The following is a 20,723-nucleotide window of genomic DNA, read 5'->3' as shown; positions in this document are numbered from 1 at the left end:
ACTCCTCTAGGCTTTCTACAGTGTTAAGCTTTTTGTGACTGTCATAAGCTCTCTTTTTCTGCTTTATTTTACTCCGTATGCTTCTGGATAACCAGGGAGCTCTAGATTTGGCAGTACCACCCTTTTTTTGCGGGGTCATGTCTACACTGTGCCCGTAGAATCTCGCTTTTGAATACCTCCCACTGATTTGACATTTCCCTTCTAGTAGCTGTGTTCAGTCCACTTTCGCTAGTTCCCCTCTCGACTTTGTAAAATTTGTCTTCCCCCAATTTGGAACTTTTACTCGTGTTCTATCTTTGTTCTTTTCTATAATGAACCTAAATGTAGCTGTATTATTGTCATTATCTCCAAAATGGTCCCCCACTGCTACTTCATTCACTTGCCCAGCTTCATTTCCTAAGACTAAATCTAGAATTGCACCCCCTCTCCTTGGGCTTGTTACATGTTGGCTAAAAAACGTTCTCTTGAATGCAGATCAAGAATTCTGTGCCCTCTGTGCTCTCCACACTGTTCCTATCCTAATTGATATTTGGGCAGTTGAAGTCCCCAACTATTACTGCCCTATTGTTTTTGCGCTCAGGAATTTGTCTACATATTTGCTCTTCTAACTCCCTTCAATATTTAGGGGTCAATAGTACACTCCCAGCAATGTGGCTGCCTCTTTATTTCTGAGCACAACCCATATGGTCTCATTTGCTGCTTCATTTAGCATATCATCCCTCCTCACAGCTGTAATTGTTTCTTTAACCAATAATGCTACACCCTCGCCTTTTTCATCTCTATCTCTATCCTGCCTGAAAACTCTATATCCACAGATGTTGAGCTGCCATTTTTGCCCTTCATTAAGCCAAATTTCCATTGTAGCAATGATATCATGCTGCCATGATTCCATCTGTGCCCTCAGCTCAACGGCTTTATTTACTATGCTCCTTACATTTACACATACACATTTTAACACTGCCAAATCCTTTGCTGTACACTTTTTAAACTATGCTGCTTCTTTCTTTCATTCAGTCACTTACTAATTCTCCATCTCTGTTCCCTGCTCTGAATTTGCCCTCCGGTTCCCAGCCCCCTGTCAATCTATTTTAAACCTCTCCCCAACACCACCCCTCCCACCCCCCAAACAGCACTAGCAAATCTCCCTGCAAGGATATTTATCCCAATCCTGTTCAGGTGCAGAACAGCCAGTTTGTACAGGTCCCTGTACATTAAGGGGAGAGGCGATGGCGTAGTAGTATTGTCGCTGGACTAGTAATCCAGAGACCCAGAGTAATGTTCTGGGGATCCGGGTTTGAATCCCGCCATGTCAGATGGTGGAATTTGGATTCAATAAAAATCTGGAATTAAAAGTCTAATAATGACCATGAAACCATTGTCGATTATTGTAAAACCCATCTGGATCACTAGCATCCTTTAGGAAAGGAGATCTTCCATCCTTACCTGGTCTGGCCTATATGTGGCTCCAGACCTACAGCAATGTGGTTCACTCTTACATGCCCTCTGAACTAGGTGGGTAATTAATGCTGGCCTAGCTAGCGACGCCTACATCCAATGCATTAAATTAAACCTTCGCCAGAAATCTGATGTCCACCTTCATTGTTCAATCTCTCTATTCTCCTACTTCCATACTCACTTGCATATAGGACTGGAGAGGATTTCTGCTTTAGAGGTCCAGCTTTTCAATCTCCTTCCTAGCTCCCTGAAATCTGCTTTCCAAAGTCATTGTTACCAACGTGGACCACAACCTCTGGCTGATCACCCCAGAAGAATGTCCTGCAGCCACTCTGTGACATCCCTGACCCCGGCATCAGGGAGGCAACATATCACGTCTACGGCCACAGAAATGCCTGTCTGTTCTCCAATTAACTAACGAATCTTTTATCACTACAGCTCTTCATTTCTTCTTCCTCTTCTCCTGTACAGCAGAGCTTATTGCTCTGACTGCACTCCTCCGAGGAACCAACACCCTCACCAGTATCCAAAACGGAAAACTGATTGCGATCGGGACCCCAGGGGCTCCTGCATTACCTGCCTGGTTCTCTTGTGCTGCCTGGCCGTCACCCATTCCCTTTATGCCCCCAGGTTCCTAGCCTGCAGTGTGACCACCTCTTTGAACGTACTATCCACTTAACTCTCAGCCTTGCGGATGCGCCACAGTGACTCCAGCTGCCGCTCAAGCTCCGAAACTCTGAGCTCAAGGTTCTGCAGCTGGTGACATTTTCTGCACATGTGGTCGTCTAGGACACCGGTAGCATCTAGGGCTTCCCACAAATTACAGGCCATGCATTCCGACCGAGTTGTCCTGCCATTACTTCAATTTACTTCCCTTATGTTCTCTTTATTTTACTTTGGTTTACTTATACTACTTATATTAAAACTTTAAATGTTTCCAATATATACATTAAAATTTTCAGCAACTTGAAAAATTGTCAAGTTTTCAAAAACTAATCCTGGTTTGTTCTATTTGTTGAAGAGTACCATGTGTCCTGGGATGTACTCCCAGAATATCCCATTCCCAATGAGAGCACAGGACCAGCAATGGTAATTTGATTTAATTTAATTGGCATAAGGCAATTTGAAGCCATGTGCATCTTTACCTTGTTGCCCAGTGAAGAGGGGTGGAATTTAGGTCTCCTCCAAGCTGATCCACAATTGCACCCTTTGATATGTAGTATCTGAAATATTAATAATTCCATTAGCAGATCAAGGCAGTGCCAGAAAAACATTGACACAAACATCTCTGACTCACTCATTTCAAGGAAATGAGATATTCCAAGTTGTTAGAAATTAATTTTGGTAAAATTGCTTTGTAACCGCTTAAAGATTTGGAGGAAATTTTAGGCATTGGAACAGGATATAAAATGTTTCGAAAAAACAGGAGGACAGAAAAGGAGGTAGCTAGCATGGCATGCAAAAAAATTCAGGTTAACACCAGGAGGAAGCTTATAGATCTCCTGGTCAACAAAAGAAGGGAGGCACTTCCCTTTTTGAAGGAATACCAAGGGTATGCAAGAACAGAAGAGTTATGTTAAATCCGTGACCTTAAGCAAGCAACAATAAATTGAAAAATCCAAGTTATCCAGAGACCTGAGTTCCTTAATGTAATAGATGACTGTGTCATGGTCCAGTGTGTCAGAAATACAAGGGGTAATGTTCACATCGACCTGGTCAACCTAAGTGACCCAGACATTATGTCTTGGCACTCCTTGCAAACATTGAGCACAAAATAATTAATGTGATCTGGGCTTTGGAAATACTAAAGACGAGGGATCACATACACCACTTTAAAAGAGATAATTCAAGAGAAAAAAATGTAAGAACAGTTTAAGAAAATTGACTAGAGATGATTGTTCAACACCACTTCAGCTCAGGGCAAATGGAGCAGCTTTAAAAAGGCTGAAGGACAAATACATGCATAAAATTACAACTGCAGAAAGGGAGGAGATGGAGTTTATGAGGGTAAATCGAAGAACATGCAGAAGCCTGCTAAAAAGATCCGAGTGCCAGAGAGATCCCTGGAAAACAAAGGCATAATGGTTAACAGTAAGAAATTATTTCTGCATTTCAAAAGTAAGGTCAGAGAATGGGTGAGAACCATAAAGACAGTAGACAGGCTTGAAGCAAAGGACGAGATCAGGATGTAAACATTCTGAATGACAACTTACTGTAAATATTCACAAGGGATGGGTATGAGCAACATACTTCCCCAAAAACAGTCATCCATGTAAAATTAATGACTGACGCAGCTGAAATGGACAATCTAGAAAGACTCAAAAGTCTCAAAACAATAAATCTCCAGGGGTAGACTGTTTATTTATCCCACAGTGCTAAAGGAAATCATTATGAGGTATCAAAAAGCGTTATGAGGACGACATTAGACACCAGGGATGTTACCAATAGATTGGAAAGTGGCCAATATGATGCCTTATTTTAAAAGTGATACAACTCAAATACAGATCATTAATCTCCCTTCAATCCTTTATAAAACAACAGAAACCTTGTATCAGGTATAAACGTAGATTATCAGTACAATGATAACTAAATTAACAACAGTCAACTGATTCAGAAGGAAAAACACCTGCTTGACCAACTCCTTGAGTTCTTTAAGGAAGTTACATCACAGTTGTAGATGTAGTGGTAGGGTTAGAAACATTACGAAACTTTGACATCACTTCTGGGTCACGGGTACAATCACTGTACATATCATGCACCTTTGTTAATACATTTGTGTCATGAAGCCATTAATGTATATAATATTGTTGGAAATTATTATTTTTAAAAAAATATAGATTTAGTCAGTGGGTGCGTCTTATTTGGATTAAAGCCAACTAGTCTGGGTGCTTTGATGTGTACTAGTTATGAGATGTAAGAGAGGTAGAGTGCATTTGTATTTTGTTTTTTTTATTATTCATTCATGGGATGTGAGTGTCGCTGGCTAGGAAGCATTTATTGCCCGGCCCAAATTGCCCTTGTTCAGAGGGCATTTAAGAGCCAATCACATTACTGTGGGTCTGGAGTCACATGTAGGTCAGACCAGGTAAGGACGGCAGATTTCCTTCCCTAAAGGACATTAGTGAACCAGATGGGTTTTTACAACAATCGACAATGATTTCATAGTCATCATTAGACTTTTAATTCCATATTTTTGTTGAACTCAAATTCCACCATCTGCCTTGGCAGGATTCGAATCCAGGTCCCCAGAGCATTACCCTGGGTCTCTGGTTTACTAGTCGAGCAACAATACCACTACACAAATGCCTCCATTGACTTGACCTATTCAAGAAGGGGAGTGAAATCTGGCACCTGGCTAGCAGAGACCAAGCAATGATTATATCACTAATAAAATTGGTACTATGAAAGGGTTTTATTGTTAGAAGAGGGGGAGTTCAAAGGGACTGGTGATACAATGAGAATCTACATTCAAAGAGATGTGCTGGGTATAACAGATAGCAGTTTTGTGTGTGCAGAGCAGAGGCAATGGAACATCAAAGCAACTGTAAATCTACCACTGTGTCTGCATAGGAACCAAAGTGAAAGGATCCTCATTTTGAATTAGTAAGGTGAAATGCTTTGCCTGGTTTCTGCTTAAAGTCTATAGGTTGTTGTTGCCTTAATGGAGATTAGTTTTGGGAATTTGTTAAAGGTTATGATAGTAGTAATTTGTGGCCATGTGTATATGTTTAACTTGTGTAAGTTAATAAATGCCTCATGTAATTTGATATAAAAACCTTTCGAGAACTGGTGGTTTCATGCCTGAAGTCAGAGTTGCATCTCAAACATACCAAATAAAAATATAGGTTAAGAGATAAAAACAAAAAGCTAAAAGCTACTGCGGATGCTGGAAATCCAGAACAAAAACAGAATTACCTGGAAAAACTCAGCAGGTCTGGCAGCATCGGCGGAGAAGAAATCAGTTAACGTTTCGAGCCTTCATGGCCCTTCGGCAGAACTGAAGCATAGTTAGAAGAAGGGAGATATATAAACTGGTTTAAGGTGGGTGGGGGGGAGAGACATTGAGGGTGTGGTGATTGTGGAGATGAGCAGATAATCAAAAGATGTCACAGACAAAAGGGTCAAAGAGGTGTTGAAGTTGGTGATATTTGTCTAAGAAAAGTGCTAATTAAGAATGGAAGACAGGATATTCAAAGTACAGCTCTAGTGGGGGTGGGGTGGAGAGACTAACGAGGTTTTAGTTTTAGATTTAAAAATAATGGAAATAGGTGGGGAAAGAAGAATCTATATAAATTATTGAAAAAAAAAAGGCGGGGGGGTGGGGGGGAGAAACGGGGTGGGGATGGGGGGAGGGAGTTTAAGATCTAAAGTTGTTGAATTCAATATTCAGCCCGGAAGGCTGTAAAGTGCCTAGTCGGAAGATGAGGTGCTGTTCCTCCAGTTTGCGTTGAGCTTCACTGGAACAATGCAGCAAGCCAAGGACAGACATGTGGGCAAGAGAACAGGGTGGAGTGTTAAAATGGCAAGCGACAGGGAGGTTTGGGTCTTTCTTGCGGACAGACCGCAGGTGTTCCGCAAAACGGTCGCCCAGTTTGCGTTTGGTCTCTCCAATGTAGAGGAGACCGCATTGGGAGCAACGAATGCAGTAGACTAAGTTAGGGGAAATGCAAGTGAAATGCTGCTTCACTTGAAAGGAGTGTTTGGGCCCTTGGACGGTGAGGAGAGAGGAAGTGAAGGGGCAGGTGTTGCATCTTCTGCGTGGGCATGGGGAGGTGCCATAAGTGGGGGTTGAGGAGTAGGGGGTGATGGAGGAGTGGACCAGGGTGTAATTCTGTTTTTGTATAAGTTAAGAGAGTTGTTCAAAGATTCCCTCTGGGATTTTTAAGTAACTCAGCTTTACCAACTTATCATAACAATTGGGGACTCATCCGAGATAAAAATATTTCTAATTCCTTTACTGGTTTGGAATTGGTGAATCTTAAGATTACGAATATGCGAAGCCCTTTAAATTCAGGAGTTGCTGAGGTAGTTTAGAAGTGGTGAGACTGCAAGGTGGCTTTAGCAATTGCCAAAACTTGTCTGGGAGTAGAAGGTATAACTCTGATTGGGTTGGAGAAAATAACCAAAAGTAAGTTAACAGAGTTGGCAGATAAATTAAAATTGGGGTTACCTCAGGGGGCTAGGAAATCAAATATAATTAAAAGTATTTCATAGCATCTGCAGTTGGAAGTGAAACCTGACACTAGTGAGTCACAGCTTGAGGTAGTGATACTTCAGTTACAAATGAAGACGCTTGAATTTGAACAAGCAAAGGAACTGAAATCTTGATTTAGAAGCAAAGGATAGAAAAATGACATTTACAAGGGAATTAGAAATTATGAAGATAGAGAAGGAGGAAAGAGAGAGAAAGAGAATTCCAACTGATAAAGTTAGCAGTTAAAAAAGAGACGCCAGTAGGTGAGGAAGGACTCATCTCCAGAGTAGAACCCATTGTGCAGATGTTTAAATTTGTACAAGCTCTTCCAAAGTTTGAGGAAAAAGATATTAAAGCATTCTTTCTTTCATTTGAAAAACTAGCTAAACAGGTGAAATGGCCACAGGAAAACTGGACAATTACAGTCTAAGTTATTAGGTAGGGTGCATGAGGTATATATTTCGCTATCAGAAGAAATGTCGGTGAATTATGATGTGGTGAGAAAGGCTATTTTGAGTGCATATGAATTGGTTCCTGAAGCATACAGGCAGAAATTTAGGAATATGAGAAAACAGCCTGGGCAAACTTATACTGAGTTTGAAAGAGTAATACTGTAAATTATTAATTATTAAAGTAATTCTGACCAATGGATACAGGCGTTAAAAATAAAAAATAACCTATGCAGCTCTTTGGGAAGTAATTCTTTTGGAAGAGTTTAAAGGTTCAATCCTTTCAGGAGTGAGAACTCACAAGGAGGAACAGAGGGTTGATTCTGTAAGATAAGCAGCAGAGAAAGCTGATGGTTATGAGTTAATTCATAGAGCTAAGCCTTTTCGTCATCACCCTTTCAAATTGGAGAAGGATAAAAAGTGGGCAGGTGAAAGGAAGGTAGGTAGTCAGGGAAGAGAAGGGGTAGCTAGAAGTTCCCAGAAAGTTTTTCCTCAGAATAGAAAGGAAGGTGCTGTAGGTAGAAGTGACATTCGGAAATTGAGGTGTTTTCATTGTAATGAAGTGGGACATACGAAGTCAGTGTGTTGGAGATTGCAGGAAAAAACTGCAGGAATTGTTGGGGTGCAGAAAAGCTCTGGAAGTACTGTGGGTTCTGAGGTTCAGGCACAGGAGAAACCTGTGGTTTGTGTACAGGTGAAACAGGGAGAATCAATGAGAGGTAAAGAAGTGGGAATGTGTTCACAGTTTACTCAAGAGAATTCTGAGGAGCAGGTTGCAGAAATGTTAAAAAGTCTTTCCATGTGTACAGAGTGGAGTAGGTAAAGATGTTAAAGTTTTTAAGAGACACAGGGGCTAGTCAATCCTTAATATTGTGGGGTGGTGACATTTGTATTGCTGGAGAAGGTAATAATAAATGGGGTTCATGGAGATGCTAAATCTACTCTGCTGTGGAAGGTAAATTTAAAGAGCAAATGGAAGGCTGGTGAAGTTATAGTTGGAGTGGCGGAAAAATTGCCCATTGCAGGGGTTCATTTTATTCTGGGTAATGATATAGTTAATGTGGGTGATGTCTATGGTAGTTGAACAGCCTGTAGAAGTGTTTTCAACAAAGGTGTTACAGAAGGAACATCCTGAATTGTTTCCTGATTGTGTTGTAATGGAATCAAAGGCTCATCAGGAAGAACAAGAAAAACAAGAAAGGCTGGCAGTTCAAAGGCAAGAAGATGTTGAAATCCAATAAGCTGGCACTGTATTTGATAACATTGTTCAGGGGGAAAGAATACAGGACAATTCAGCTGAAATGTTTAACTCAAAGAGGTTAGTGGAGATACAGAAAAATGATTTACAATTAAAACAGTTATATCAGAAAGCTTATTCAGAAACAGAAGCAAAATGTATTCCAGTATGTTATCTTCGGGTAGATATTTTAATGAGAAAGTGGTGGTCAGATCATGTCTCAGCAAATGAAAGCTGGAGGGAGGTGCATCAGATTATTATTCCTTTAGGATATACAAATCAGATTCTGAGGATTGCTCATGAAATTCCAATGGGGGGACATTTAGGAATTAGGAAAACACAGGAAAAGATACAGAGGTATTTTTTTTGGCCAGGATTGCATAGGATGTAGTCAAATTCTGTAGAGCCTGTTATACATATCAAATAACAGGAAAACCACAAGCAGTGATTAAGCCGGAGCCTTTAATTCCAATACCAGCATTTGAAGAACCTATTACCAGGGTCATAATTGATTGTGTAGGACCCCTCCCGAAGACTAAAAGTGGAAATCAGCATTTATTGACAATAATGGGTGTGTCTACTAGGTTTCCTGAAGCAATACTTTTAAGAAATATTACACCTAAAAGATTGTGGAGGAGTTAATTAAATTTTTACAACATATGGTTTACCCAAAAATGATATACCTAAAAAAATACAATCAGATCAGGGGTCAAATTTCATTTCACAGGTGTTTAAGGAAAAAACTGTTCAAGTCAACAGCTTAGCATCTGGAGTCACAAGAAGCTTTGGAAAGATGTCATCAAACTTTAAAAACTATGATGAGAGCATACTGTCAGAATTATGCACAGGTTTGGGATACAAGAATTCCATACAGATGCTCCTCATGCATCAACTGGTTTTAGCCCTTTTGAAATAGTTTATGGCCATGAGGTATGGGGACCACTGAAATTGATTCATGAGAAATTGGTGGGTCAAAATTCAGAAACTATTCTCCTGGATTATGTATCAAATTTCAGGGAAAGATTGAACAGAACACGTGAGTTGGCTAGGGAACATTTAAAGCTAATACAGCAAGTGATGAAAGTGAAAGCAGGTAAGAAAGTTAAAACACACAGTTTTGTTTCTGGAGAGGATCTACTAGTTTTGTTACCAGTACTAGGTGATTCATTAAATGCAAGATTTCGTGGGCCTCACACGATTGAAAAGAAATTGAGTGAAGTAAATTATTTAATAAATACTCCAGATAGAAGAAAGAAGCGGCGGGTGTGTCAAGTGAATATGTTTAAAAAATACTTTGACAGGCAAGAGGAACAAAAAGAGGTCTTAGTGATGGTGGATGATGAGGAAGAGGAAGTAGTACCGGATTCTGAAATTGATTTTCCTCTAATCAAACTGGATAATGAGGGGGTGCTTGAAAATTTAAATGAAATATTGAGTTAGCTTCCAAGCAAGAGTCAAAGTGATTTGGAAAAGCTATTGCAGTCACAAAAACTATTTGTTGAAATAAGTTGGAAAAGACACATTTAGCTTCATATGATGTATGTATAGAAATATCATCATCAATAAGGCAGCATCCTGAGATTAAATCCGGCAAAATTATCACAAGTACAAAAAGAAATTGATCTCATGCTCCAAAATGATGTCATTGAGTCTAGTTGCTGTAACTGGAGTTCGCCTATTGTACTGGTACCAAAACCAGATGGAACACAAAGACTGTGTGTGGACTATCGAAAGGTGAATGCGGTGACAAAAGCAGATTCATATCCTATACCACGGTTGGAAGATTGCACTGAGAAAGTGGGACAATCTAAATTTATCACAAAGGTTGACTTGCTAATAGGATATTGGCAGGTACCGTTATCAAACGGAGCAAATGGGATATCATTTGTAATGCCAAGTGGACTATATCAATTTAAAGTCATGCCATTTTGCATGAAGAATGCACCTGCGACATTTCAAAGACTGACAAACAAAGTAATTGCAGGTCTAAGCAATTGTATGGTTTATATTGATGGTCTAATCGTTTTCAGTCAAACATGGGAGGAGCATTGACAGCATCTGGAAGAATTATTTACTCAGCTATAAGAATCTAGCTTGGTGATGAAATTGGCTAAAAGTGAATTTGCAAAAGCACAAGTTATGTATCTAGGCTATACCATTGGACATGGTAAGATGGCTCCAAGAGATGCAAAAGTCAAGGCTATCATGGATTTCCCAGTGTCTACAACAAAACGAGAACTTTTAAGATTTCTGGGCATGAGTGGGTTTTACCAGAAATTTGTACCAAAGTTTAGCCAAGTGGTTATTCCACTGACTGAGCTATTAAAAAAGAACAAGAAGTTTCAATGGACACTGGAGCGTCAGAAGTTATTCGATAGTTTGAAAACTGTATTAACTATGACACCAGTTTTGGCCAATTATGCCAAGCAATTTAAGCTGGCCATTGACACAAGCAATATAGGCACTGTTGTACTGTTACAAGAAGATGACACTAGAATTGAAAAACTGATAGGGCATTTTTCACAGAAGCTGAAGGTGCAACAGAGAAGATATTCAACAATCGAAAAAGAGACTTTGGGTTTGGTTTTAGCATTGCAGCATTTGAAATTTATGTTGCAAACAATTCATCAGAAACAATTGTTTATACAGACCATAATCCTGTGAAGTTTTTGGACAAATTTCGAGACAAAAGTGCAAGGCTTTTCAGATGGAGTCCATTATTACAACCATTTAATCTACGGATTATACATGTTGCTGGAAGAGAAAATCTGTTTGCAGATGTGTTACTAAGAGTTTTAAGCTTAAAGGAAAATTGGACATTTTTAAAACCCTGGACACTGAACTGGAGTGATTTCCGTTGATACCAAGGACTTGTGCATATATATTGTGATGTTAACGCATGCATCTGGTAATGTAATAGTGTAATAAGTATAGGAGATAGTGTGAGATGGGTTATTAAAAATGAAGCCGTCTTTTAGAATTATGATGGTTCATTTTCTGATAAGGAGGGGGATGTCATGAAGCTATTATTGCATATAATATTGTTGGAAATTTTTTTTTAAATAGGGGTTTAGTTTGTGGGTGTGTCTTAACTGGATTAAAGCCAGCTAGTCTGGGTGCTTTTATGTATACCAGCTTTGAGAAGTAAGAGAGGCAGAGTGCATTTGCATTTTGTTGAATAGAGCATTCAAGAAGGGGAGTGAAATCTGGCACCTAGCTAACAGAGACCAAACAATGTTTATATTACTAAAATAAATTGGTATTATGGAAGGCGTTTTATTGTTAGAAGAGATGTGGAGTTCAAAGGGCTGGTGATACAATGAGAATTTACATTCAAAGAGATGTGATGGGTATAACAGACAGCAGTTTTTGTGTGTGCAGAGCAGAGGCATGTAACATTAAAGCAGCTGTAAGCCTACAACTGTCTACACAGGAACCAAAAGTGAAAGGAACCTCATTTTGAATTTGTACGGTGAAAATGCTTTGCCTGGTTTCTGCTTCAAGTCTTTGGGTTGTTGTTGCCTTTGTGGAGATTAGTTTGGGAATTTGTTAAAAGTTATGACAGTAGTAATTTGTAGTCATGTGTATATGTTTAACTTGTGTAAGTTAATAAATGTCTCATGTAATTTGATATAAAAACCTCTCGAGAACTGGTGGTTTTATGCCTGAATTCAGAGTTCCATCTCAAACATACCAAATGAAAATATAGGTTATGACAGTTGTTTAAAATTTCCCTCTGGGATTTTTAAATAACTCAGATTTATCAACAGCTGCGTCATAACAATTTGCTGTCCATGAGAATGGTCTTGTCATTTCAAAGCGTCATGCAAACGCATCGATGTGCGCTCTTATTGTGAGGGCGAACCATGCTCCCACTCAACAATCGCCTCCCTCTACTTTACTGGAAGTGTTTTCAAAATGCCTTAGTAACCTCTACTCCTTACAAGACAGCGTGGAGTTGGGCATGCTCACTCACTTTGGAGGATTAGCCGTAATTGTTTCTTAAAATGAGATGCACAAGACTTGCAGCCATGCTGGTTTCTCCAACCATGCACGTATCTCAGTCTCTGCTAAAAGTTTCTTCTTAAGGTGGTGACGACTGCATCAGTCCTTTGGCGCAGAGTTTGCACTGTTGTGCCGACTTTCACTTCCCAGAGCACATGGATACATGGTTTGCCGCTGACCTTTCCAAAGATTAGGACCTGGTGAATCATGAGGGTTCAAGATGCAACTCCAAATGCTGAACTTGCTCTTGATGTTACTGGCTGCAAAAGCCTTTCAGTGCACTGGCATGGCACTAAGGGACAGAAGGAATGTGGCTGTGTCCCATAGCCTGCACCTTACTCCTCCTGCAATCTTGTTGCTATCAGTGTGGCACGAGCACGTCTTTCACGGCGTCCTCACATGGAGGCTGATCTTCATCTCCCTCTTCAGGTTCCTGCCCTTCCTGCTCTTCATTTTCCAAGGAACTCTCAGTCTCCTCCATGTCCCCCCAAGCCAGCAAGTGATCCTCCCCTTTGAAGTGCTAGGTTGTGAAGGGCGCAACAGATCAAGATGATATGGGACACCCTCTGTGCAGCGTACCGCAGAGCCACCTGAGCAGTCCAAACATCAGGAGTGCATCTTCAGGATGCCAATATTCTGCACCACATTGTACCTCTCCTCCGAGGCACTCTGAAGATGACACACGGGTGTCATGAGCCATCATTTAAGCGGGTACCCCTTATCCCCAAGCAGCCATCCCTTTAATTGCAGAGGCCCTACAAATATGTGAGGCAACTGGGAGTAACTCAGGATATATGAGGCATGGGAACTCGCAGGGTACCTGGTACTCTTTCCTGTTAACGTACATTAGGGGTTGCCATGATAGAAGTCTCAAAGTGACATGTGTGCAATCAACTGCACCTTGTACTCAAGGGAAGCCTGAAATAGCTGCAAAGCCCAGAAATCTATCCGCCTGGCTAGCTTCATTGAGCGTGGACTGCAAATAATGATAAGCTTTACCGTAAAGGGCATCTGTCACCTTCTTGATGCATTTATGTGCTGACGACTGTGAGATACTGTGCATCCCTGGAACGATCCACAGGCAAAAAAACTGAGCACTACCAGGGGGTGTCCGCCCAGTCCATGGAGCATTAGATCCTCTTCCAGAATGTGGCAGATATGATCCACCACATCCCTTGACAAGCGCAGATGTGCGCAGCATTGGCTTTCGCTCATCTCCAGGTAGGAAAGTTTTTTTCAGTAGACCCTTGGTCATGCAAGATGGCTCCATGGGATGGGTCTAACCTCCTTATCCTCTGGATTTGCTAGGGCTCCCCTGGACCATGTACCTAAGGCTGGGCCTCCTCTCGAAACTGTGCAAGGAGGCACAATCTCCTCAATCAATCACTGCCACCAAAAAGGGAGTATTGAGCGCAGTCTTCATTATTCAATCCTCCTTCTCCCTGGGGACTGCTAGATGTTTACAGGTTAATGAATACTGGGCAAATGTAGTAGACCTCCCACTCGCCAACATAAAGCCCCAGAGCTGCGTCAGCACTACCACCTTTTCGCTGACACAGCCTTGTAGCTGAGGTGCAGACTCTCAAATCTAAGTGACCAAGGTGCCAACCCTGATATTTGACATCTCAATCCCACAGAGTATTGCTGAAAAAAGAGACATGTCTAAGCTTTTCGTCTTGCACTCATCAGGGCACTCGCAAGAATACCAATATAAGGGGAAAACAATTTATACCGTTTGTGAAGAGAGTGCTGATTGGTTGGCAAGTGGTGTTGCCATGGCGAATGCACCACTGATGGTGACTGACAGTTAACTGCCAAACTTTGTTTGAAATTTAAACCAAGCAGCTTGACCCTGATTGGTCAAGGCATTGCCCTGAGAAATGAGTCAACGAATGGCTGTCACTTATTTTGTTTAGCTGAAACAGATACAATGTATGTACATGTTCTTTCTGTCTGTAAAGAAGAGGGCCCTGTCACTTCCAGTACATGCACCACACTGCAAGCCTGATGGACAATCTTAAAATGGTTGTCAGCGTAATTCTTCGCACACTGAGGATCATTTAGCAAATGTTGTCGAACCGCAGAATCACATCTAATGTTAGACACCATGTTTTGAGTTGCAAGCACAGGCTGGTTGGATGCGGTCTGTACCTTGCCTTTTGTAAACAGCAGCTGGGACATGCTGTTTGATACAATCCACCAGTCTTTGGGATGTACGGCCTACATACCTAGCATCACACATTGAAATTCATATACCACATTAATCATGTGTGATAAGCAGAATGTCTTTTTGGCTTGGCGGCAGCATCCTGTTAGTGGCGAATATCACTCGTGTTGCTACGGCATAGTAGCTGTGTGAAACAGCTAGCTTCACCTGTTGCTCAAATTTTTGAGACACCCTGCCCTTCCAGGGTAATCTGAGATAGGCTGGGCACTTTTCAGGGCCAGAGATGATGGCCTTCATGAGTTTGCGTGATATGCGGTGTGAAATGATCTGATCAGGGTGGCCATTATCTGCCTTTGATGCCCCTATTTCAGCATCAAGCTTACATGGTAAAAATGGCTTGGGTCCACAGAGGTTCTAAGAGGCTTAGACACGTTCATGAAATGTGCCACCTTACCAAAGGCACTCCTTCAATCTTTGATCTGGTATACTGATTAAGCTCAACTTACATTTCAGCAATGACTGGATGCCTTTTTGTCCGTTATACATACCAACTGGAAAAAGCACAGGCTTCCATTGATGATCTGGAAAATATGTAGCAGCTGTGCTTCCTTAACAGTTGCCTGCATTTTCCATTCTCACATACCTCTCTGTTAATGTTCAAATGGAGCAACTGTATTGTGAAGCCAATTACTCCTGTAGTCTCTCGATAAAGCGCACCAAAAGGTAATGGCTTCAATTGCACCTTCTCAAGGAAGCCTTCCTCTTTCCTCTCAGCTCTGACTCTATTTCAATGTTGTGACTCTAAGCAGTCTGAGAGTGCCCCTCAAGGGGCCTCTTAGTCCAGCCGTGGGATCCTCCCACTACACCACCTCAGACCCCTCCCATGCAGATTTTTTTCCAGTTTTGATTTTAAACTGTGCAATAACTTCAGGGTTTCAAGATGGTGGCGTTGCATTTCTACTTCAAGACCAGCTTTGACCCTCCCCCTGTCAGTGTTCAGGTTGCTACAATCTTCCTGGAACCTCATGATGTGCAGGCAGACTTCCCTCCAGTGATTCTCCAGCTTTCCCCAGTAACCCTGGATCCCATTGTGGTGGACATTCCAAACCACTCCCCTGAACCCATCACTGCTGATGTCCCCATGTGGACTTCACCCTTCCCCATCTCGAGGCTGCGTGCATTGTGACATAGAGAAGAGAGAGCCCCCCCCCAATCCCCAAGCAGAGCTTCGAGTAACCCCTCCATACCTTTTCCCCATTTACAGGCTGCAGATACCTCCCCAAACCATGACCAATCCACCTGTAGCCCAGTACAAGCCAGACAACCCCATCGCCACCGACTGTAAGACAATGAACACGCCCTGCACAGCTGTGCCTTATCCCAGTTGAGCACAGAGGCCCTGCCCCTCCCTGGAGCGGGACTACAACGTGTGTGCCATGCATAGCCCCAGGACTGCCTTTAATCTCTCACTCAGACCTCTTGGCCCCAGACTAGGGATTATGTCTTTCAATGAGTTCTCCTGTTCCTTCTTGACTGATCAGAACACAGTCTGCCTTCCCACCTCCCCACCTCCATGTGTCTCTGTGCAAGCCTTTCCCCTCCCCTACCTCCATGAGTCTCCATGAACCTATCCATCTTGCACTATACGAACACAACGACCCCCACCTCCTATTCCAGAGTCTGTGTACCATCCTCTCCCATTCATACAGTTCGATCCCCATCCACCCCCTTCTGTGTCTGCGTTCTCGTCTTCCATGTCGGGCTCCAGCTTCCCCTCCTTCGGTCTCCCCTCTGCCTGCCATCATTTCCCCCGCTCTCCCCACCCGCACCCTCCAACCCCACCATATCCCATTCTTCCCCATTTCTCCGCCTGACCACGGTTGCATTGCAGGTCTCTGTTTCAGAGTACAGCCCTGCCTGAGACCTGCAGCACACACTGAGTGCTGTCCTCCTGGAGTGCGGCGTTACTCACCGTGAGCAGACTATCCCTACACCCCCACCAGCGTAGCATAACACTGGCATTGCTGAGAAACTGGAGCAGCGCTGTTGCAGGTCGACTCTGAATGTTGCATTCACCTCGAAGTCACGAGCGAAGTGAGGAAGGACAGCTGCACATCACTTATATCCAGTCCTGATTTAGACTAGTCTAACTTCCCGCTGGCGTGGAATGCAATTGGAAGGGGGAATGTGATTCTGGTAAGTAGTGCTTTTAATGAGTATTCATGACATGGTAGTGTATGCAAATGGAATTCCCGACAAGGATCAGCGGGAAACCCGACCCGCTTTCAGCCCATCATGAAAGTGGTAAGGGTAAAGTTCCAAATTGATTTCCCACCGGCGGGATTCCAACTTTTGTCCTCTCTCCAAATTTTCCCCTCCCCCATGCCACGAAACCCACCGCTGGCAGGACCGGAAAATTCCACCCACTATTTCTGAGATCTGAAATTGAATTCAACTTGCAAATAAACTGCATATCCAGACATTTTTCCTTTGACCTTTTCAGCAGTGACTTGTATCCCCAAAGATGTGAATCCACCTTCAATGTTAATTGCAAGTTCTAAAGAATCACAAAAGGTGTACAAAATGATGAGGGGAATAGATAGAGTGGACAGGATAAAATTGTTTCCCTTGGTGGGGAATTCTAGAACCAGGGGACATAGATTCAAGATAAGTGGCAGAAGGTGTAGGGGGAACATGAGGAAGAACTTTTTTACGCAGAGGGTAGTGGGTGTCTGGAATTCGCTGCCCAAGTTGGTGGTAGAGGCAGAAACTTTAAACTCTTTTAAAAAGTACCTGGATCTGCACCTAAAGTGCTGTAAGCTGCAGGGCTATGGGCCAGGTGCAGGAAGGTGAGATTAGAAAGGGCACCTGGGCGCCCTCGGGCTGGCATGGACAAGATGGGCTGAATGGCCTCCTTCTGTGCTGTAACTTTTCTATGGTTCTATGGTTAGTATGCAGGTACAGCAGGTAATTAGTAAAGCTAATACAATGTTCTCATTTATTGTGAGGCAAAATTATTACAAAAGTAGGGAGGTTATGCTTCAGATGTACAAGGCATTGGTGAGACCACATCTGGAGTATTGTTTACAATACTGGTCTCCTTATTTAAAGAAAGATGTAAATGAGTTGGAAGCAATTCAGAGGAAGTTTACTAGATTAATACCAGGAATGAGTGGGTTGTCTTATGAGGAAAGGCTGGACAGGTTAGGCTTGTATCCACTGGAAATTAAAAAAGTAAGAGGCAACTTAATTGAAACCTTTAAGATCCTGAGGAGTCTTGACAGGGTGGATGTGGAGAGGGTATTTCCTCTTTTGGGAGAATCTAGAACTAGAGATCACTGTTTAAAAATAAGGGGTCAATCATTTAAGACAGCATTGAGGAGAAATTTCTTCCCTCAGGGGGTTGAGAGCCTTTGGAACTCTCTTCCTCAAAAGGCGGTGGGAGCAGAGTCTTTGAATATTTTTAAGGCAGAGCTAGATAGATTCTTGATTAACAAGGGAGTGTAAGGTTATCGGGGGTAGGCAGGAATGTGGGGCTGAAGTTACATTCAGATCAGCCATGATCTTACTGAATGGCGAAGCAGGCTCGAGGGGCCGAGTGACCTACTCCTGCTCCTAACTTGTACGTATATATGTACGTATCTATGTATGTATAATTTTGAATTAATAACTTTAGTTCGCTTTCATAACTGGGTATCATATAAACTGCAAGATCTGGAAGGAAATGAATAATGAGGCATAAATAAGTGGACATAGACTAGGCAGAGGTAGGGTTTCAATCAAACATAAATTAATGGTTGTAATGATACCGTACATTGTGATGGTGAGTAAGATTCTTATACTGTAGGCATTCTGCAAAGTACAAGAGATACGAGGTATAATAATGAAGCTTTCATTACACAAGTCAGGCCATCACCAAGCACCAGTCTTGTTATCAACTGACATTTAAACAAAGTTATTACAAGGCAGTGTATACCGTTTCACAATGTTCATGGTATTTCAAAGAGTAGCAATGAATCTCAAAGACCTACCTGCTCAGGTCAATTCTGTTATTGATAGCAGCCCAGTGCAGAAGTGTAACATTTTCTTTGTCAGGCTGCCGTACATCATAACCTGCTTCCACAAGCTCCCGACAGCGATCAAATATTCCATATCTAGAAAAGAAAGCAAATATCTTTGCTATACCTACATATGTGTCTGATGTTTGTGTTTACCTGCGTTTTTATAAAATCCAGACTTAGAATCATTAATTTCCATTTTATTTCTCGGCATGTATACACAACTCTGTGAAAAATATATTTCTAGGCCTCCTAGCTGGTAACTGTATCACTTAATGTTGTTCTGCCTCAATCAGATTGTGAAATTCCTGGGTTCATTCCGAGCTATGTGTGGAGCTGCTCCTCAGTGGAGAAGGGGAACAGTTGGAATGCAATCATTGGCTTCATGATAATTTGGTTGAAAGAATCATAGTGGAGGGGAGGGTAAAAGAAAAGATTAGGGGAGGGAAGAGAAAGAAATCCCTACTCCAATCTTTTATTCAATGACACCTGCTGAGAACTGCTTATGTGTGGACAGCATTGCCCTTTGCTCTACTGTTCCCAGAATCCTTGCTGTCCTACCAATTCTCACAGTTTAAGTTAACACTTAGCTCTTTAATCAGGTATTAGGGCTGTGCAACCCATGTTGCTGCTCCCAAGCATCAGACCCCACTTTCTGAGGTGACACAAGTGTTTCATAAGTGAATATGAAGTCACTACATGATTCATTCCTCGTACATAGGAGGGTCCTCTCTGAATTCATCACTTACATACAATTTACAGCACAAAGACAAGCCATTCAAGCTAATCGGCCCATGCCGGTGTTTAAGCTCCACATCAGCCTCCTCCAGCCCAACTTCATCCAGTATATTAGATCAGTATACTGTTCTATTCCTTTCTTCCTCATGAACACAACACAAGAACACAAAAACTAGGAGCAGGAGTAGGCCATTTGCCCTTCGAGCCTGCTCCACCACTCAATAAGATCATGGCTGATCTGACTGTGGCCTCAACTCCACTTTCCTGTCTGTCCCCATAACCCTCGACTCCCTTGTCGATCAAAAATCTAACTCAGCCTTTAACACTGTATATTCAATGACCCAGCTTGGACTGCTTCTGGAGAAGAGAATTCCACAGACTAATAATCCACTGAGAGAAAATATTTCTCCTCTTCTCCGTCTTAAATAGGAGACCCCTAATTTCTAAACTGTCTCCCCTCGTTCTAGTTCTAGACTCGCCCACAAGGGGAAACATCCTGTCAAGTCACCTCAGGGTCTTTTATGTTTCTAGATGATCTTGTCTCATTTTTCTAAACTCCAATGTACACAGCTTCATTGCTCAACATGCTCAACCTTTCCTCATAAGCAAACCCCTTCAACCCAGGAATCAGTCGAGTGAATTTTTTCTGAACCACTAATAATGCAATTATATTCATTCCTAAGTAAGGAGACCAAGATAGTACATAGTATTCCAGATCAGTCTCATTAAGACCCTGTACCGCTGTAGTAACACTTGCCTACTTTTATACTTGATTCCCCTCGCAATAAATGCCATCTCTTTGCATCCCTAATTACAGTTACTTGCAAATTAACTTTTTGTGATTCATGTACCAGGACACCCAAATCCGTCTGTGCTTGGGAGTTCTCCAATCTCTCTCCATTTGAATAATACACCACTTATTGATTCTTACTGCCAAAGTGGACAAGTTCACATTTTGCCACATTAAATTCCATCTGCCAAATTTTTTGCCCATTCACTTAAAGAGTCTACAAAGGGATTTAGGTAGGTCAGGTCCTTTTGACAATTTACTTGCCCTACCTATCTTCGTGTCATCCACAAGTTTAGCAACCATATATTTGGTCCCTTGATCCAAGTCATTAATATAGATTGCAAATAGTTCAGACACCAGCACTGATGCCTATGGGAGGCAGTGGCATAGCGGTATTGTCATTGGACTGGTAATCTAGAGGCCCAAGGTAATGCTCAGGAGGCCCAGGATCGAATCCCACCATGGCAGATCATTCATCTAATGATGACCACGAAACCACTGTCGATTGTCATAAAAACCTCTAAAAAGTCAATAAAAAGGAATGAAACCGGATGGACCACCCAGCATCGACTAAGCACTGGAAACGACAATGGCAATCTCAGCCCTGTCGACCCTGCAAAGTCCTCCTTA

At 42.0% G+C, this 20,723-nt stretch overlaps 1 protein-coding gene across 1 annotated transcript in view; it reads right to left on the bottom strand.

Moving 5' to 3' along the window:
• zdhhc17 (zDHHC palmitoyltransferase 17) overlaps nucleotides 1-20,723 on the bottom strand; it is a 122,090-nt gene that overhangs the window by 51,392 nt on the left and 49,975 nt on the right. Inside the window, exons 3-4 of the mRNA XM_078567644.1 lie at nucleotides 18,539-18,661; nucleotides 2,601-2,678 (exon numbers count right to left, since the gene is read on the bottom strand). Coding sequence (XP_078423770.1) covers nucleotides 2,601-2,678; nucleotides 18,539-18,661 — 201 coding nt within the window. The remainder of the gene's footprint in view (nucleotides 1-2,600; nucleotides 2,679-18,538; nucleotides 18,662-20,723) is intronic.

Source organism: Cetorhinus maximus, chromosome 22 (genome assembly GCF_964194155.1).
Source record: "Cetorhinus maximus chromosome 22, sCetMax3.hap1.1, whole genome shotgun sequence".
NCBI classification, from domain to species: Eukaryota; Metazoa; Chordata; class Chondrichthyes; order Lamniformes; family Cetorhinidae; genus Cetorhinus; species Cetorhinus maximus.
Note: the sequence above shows the minus strand (reverse complement) of the source record. Positions and strands in the feature narration are given on the sequence as shown.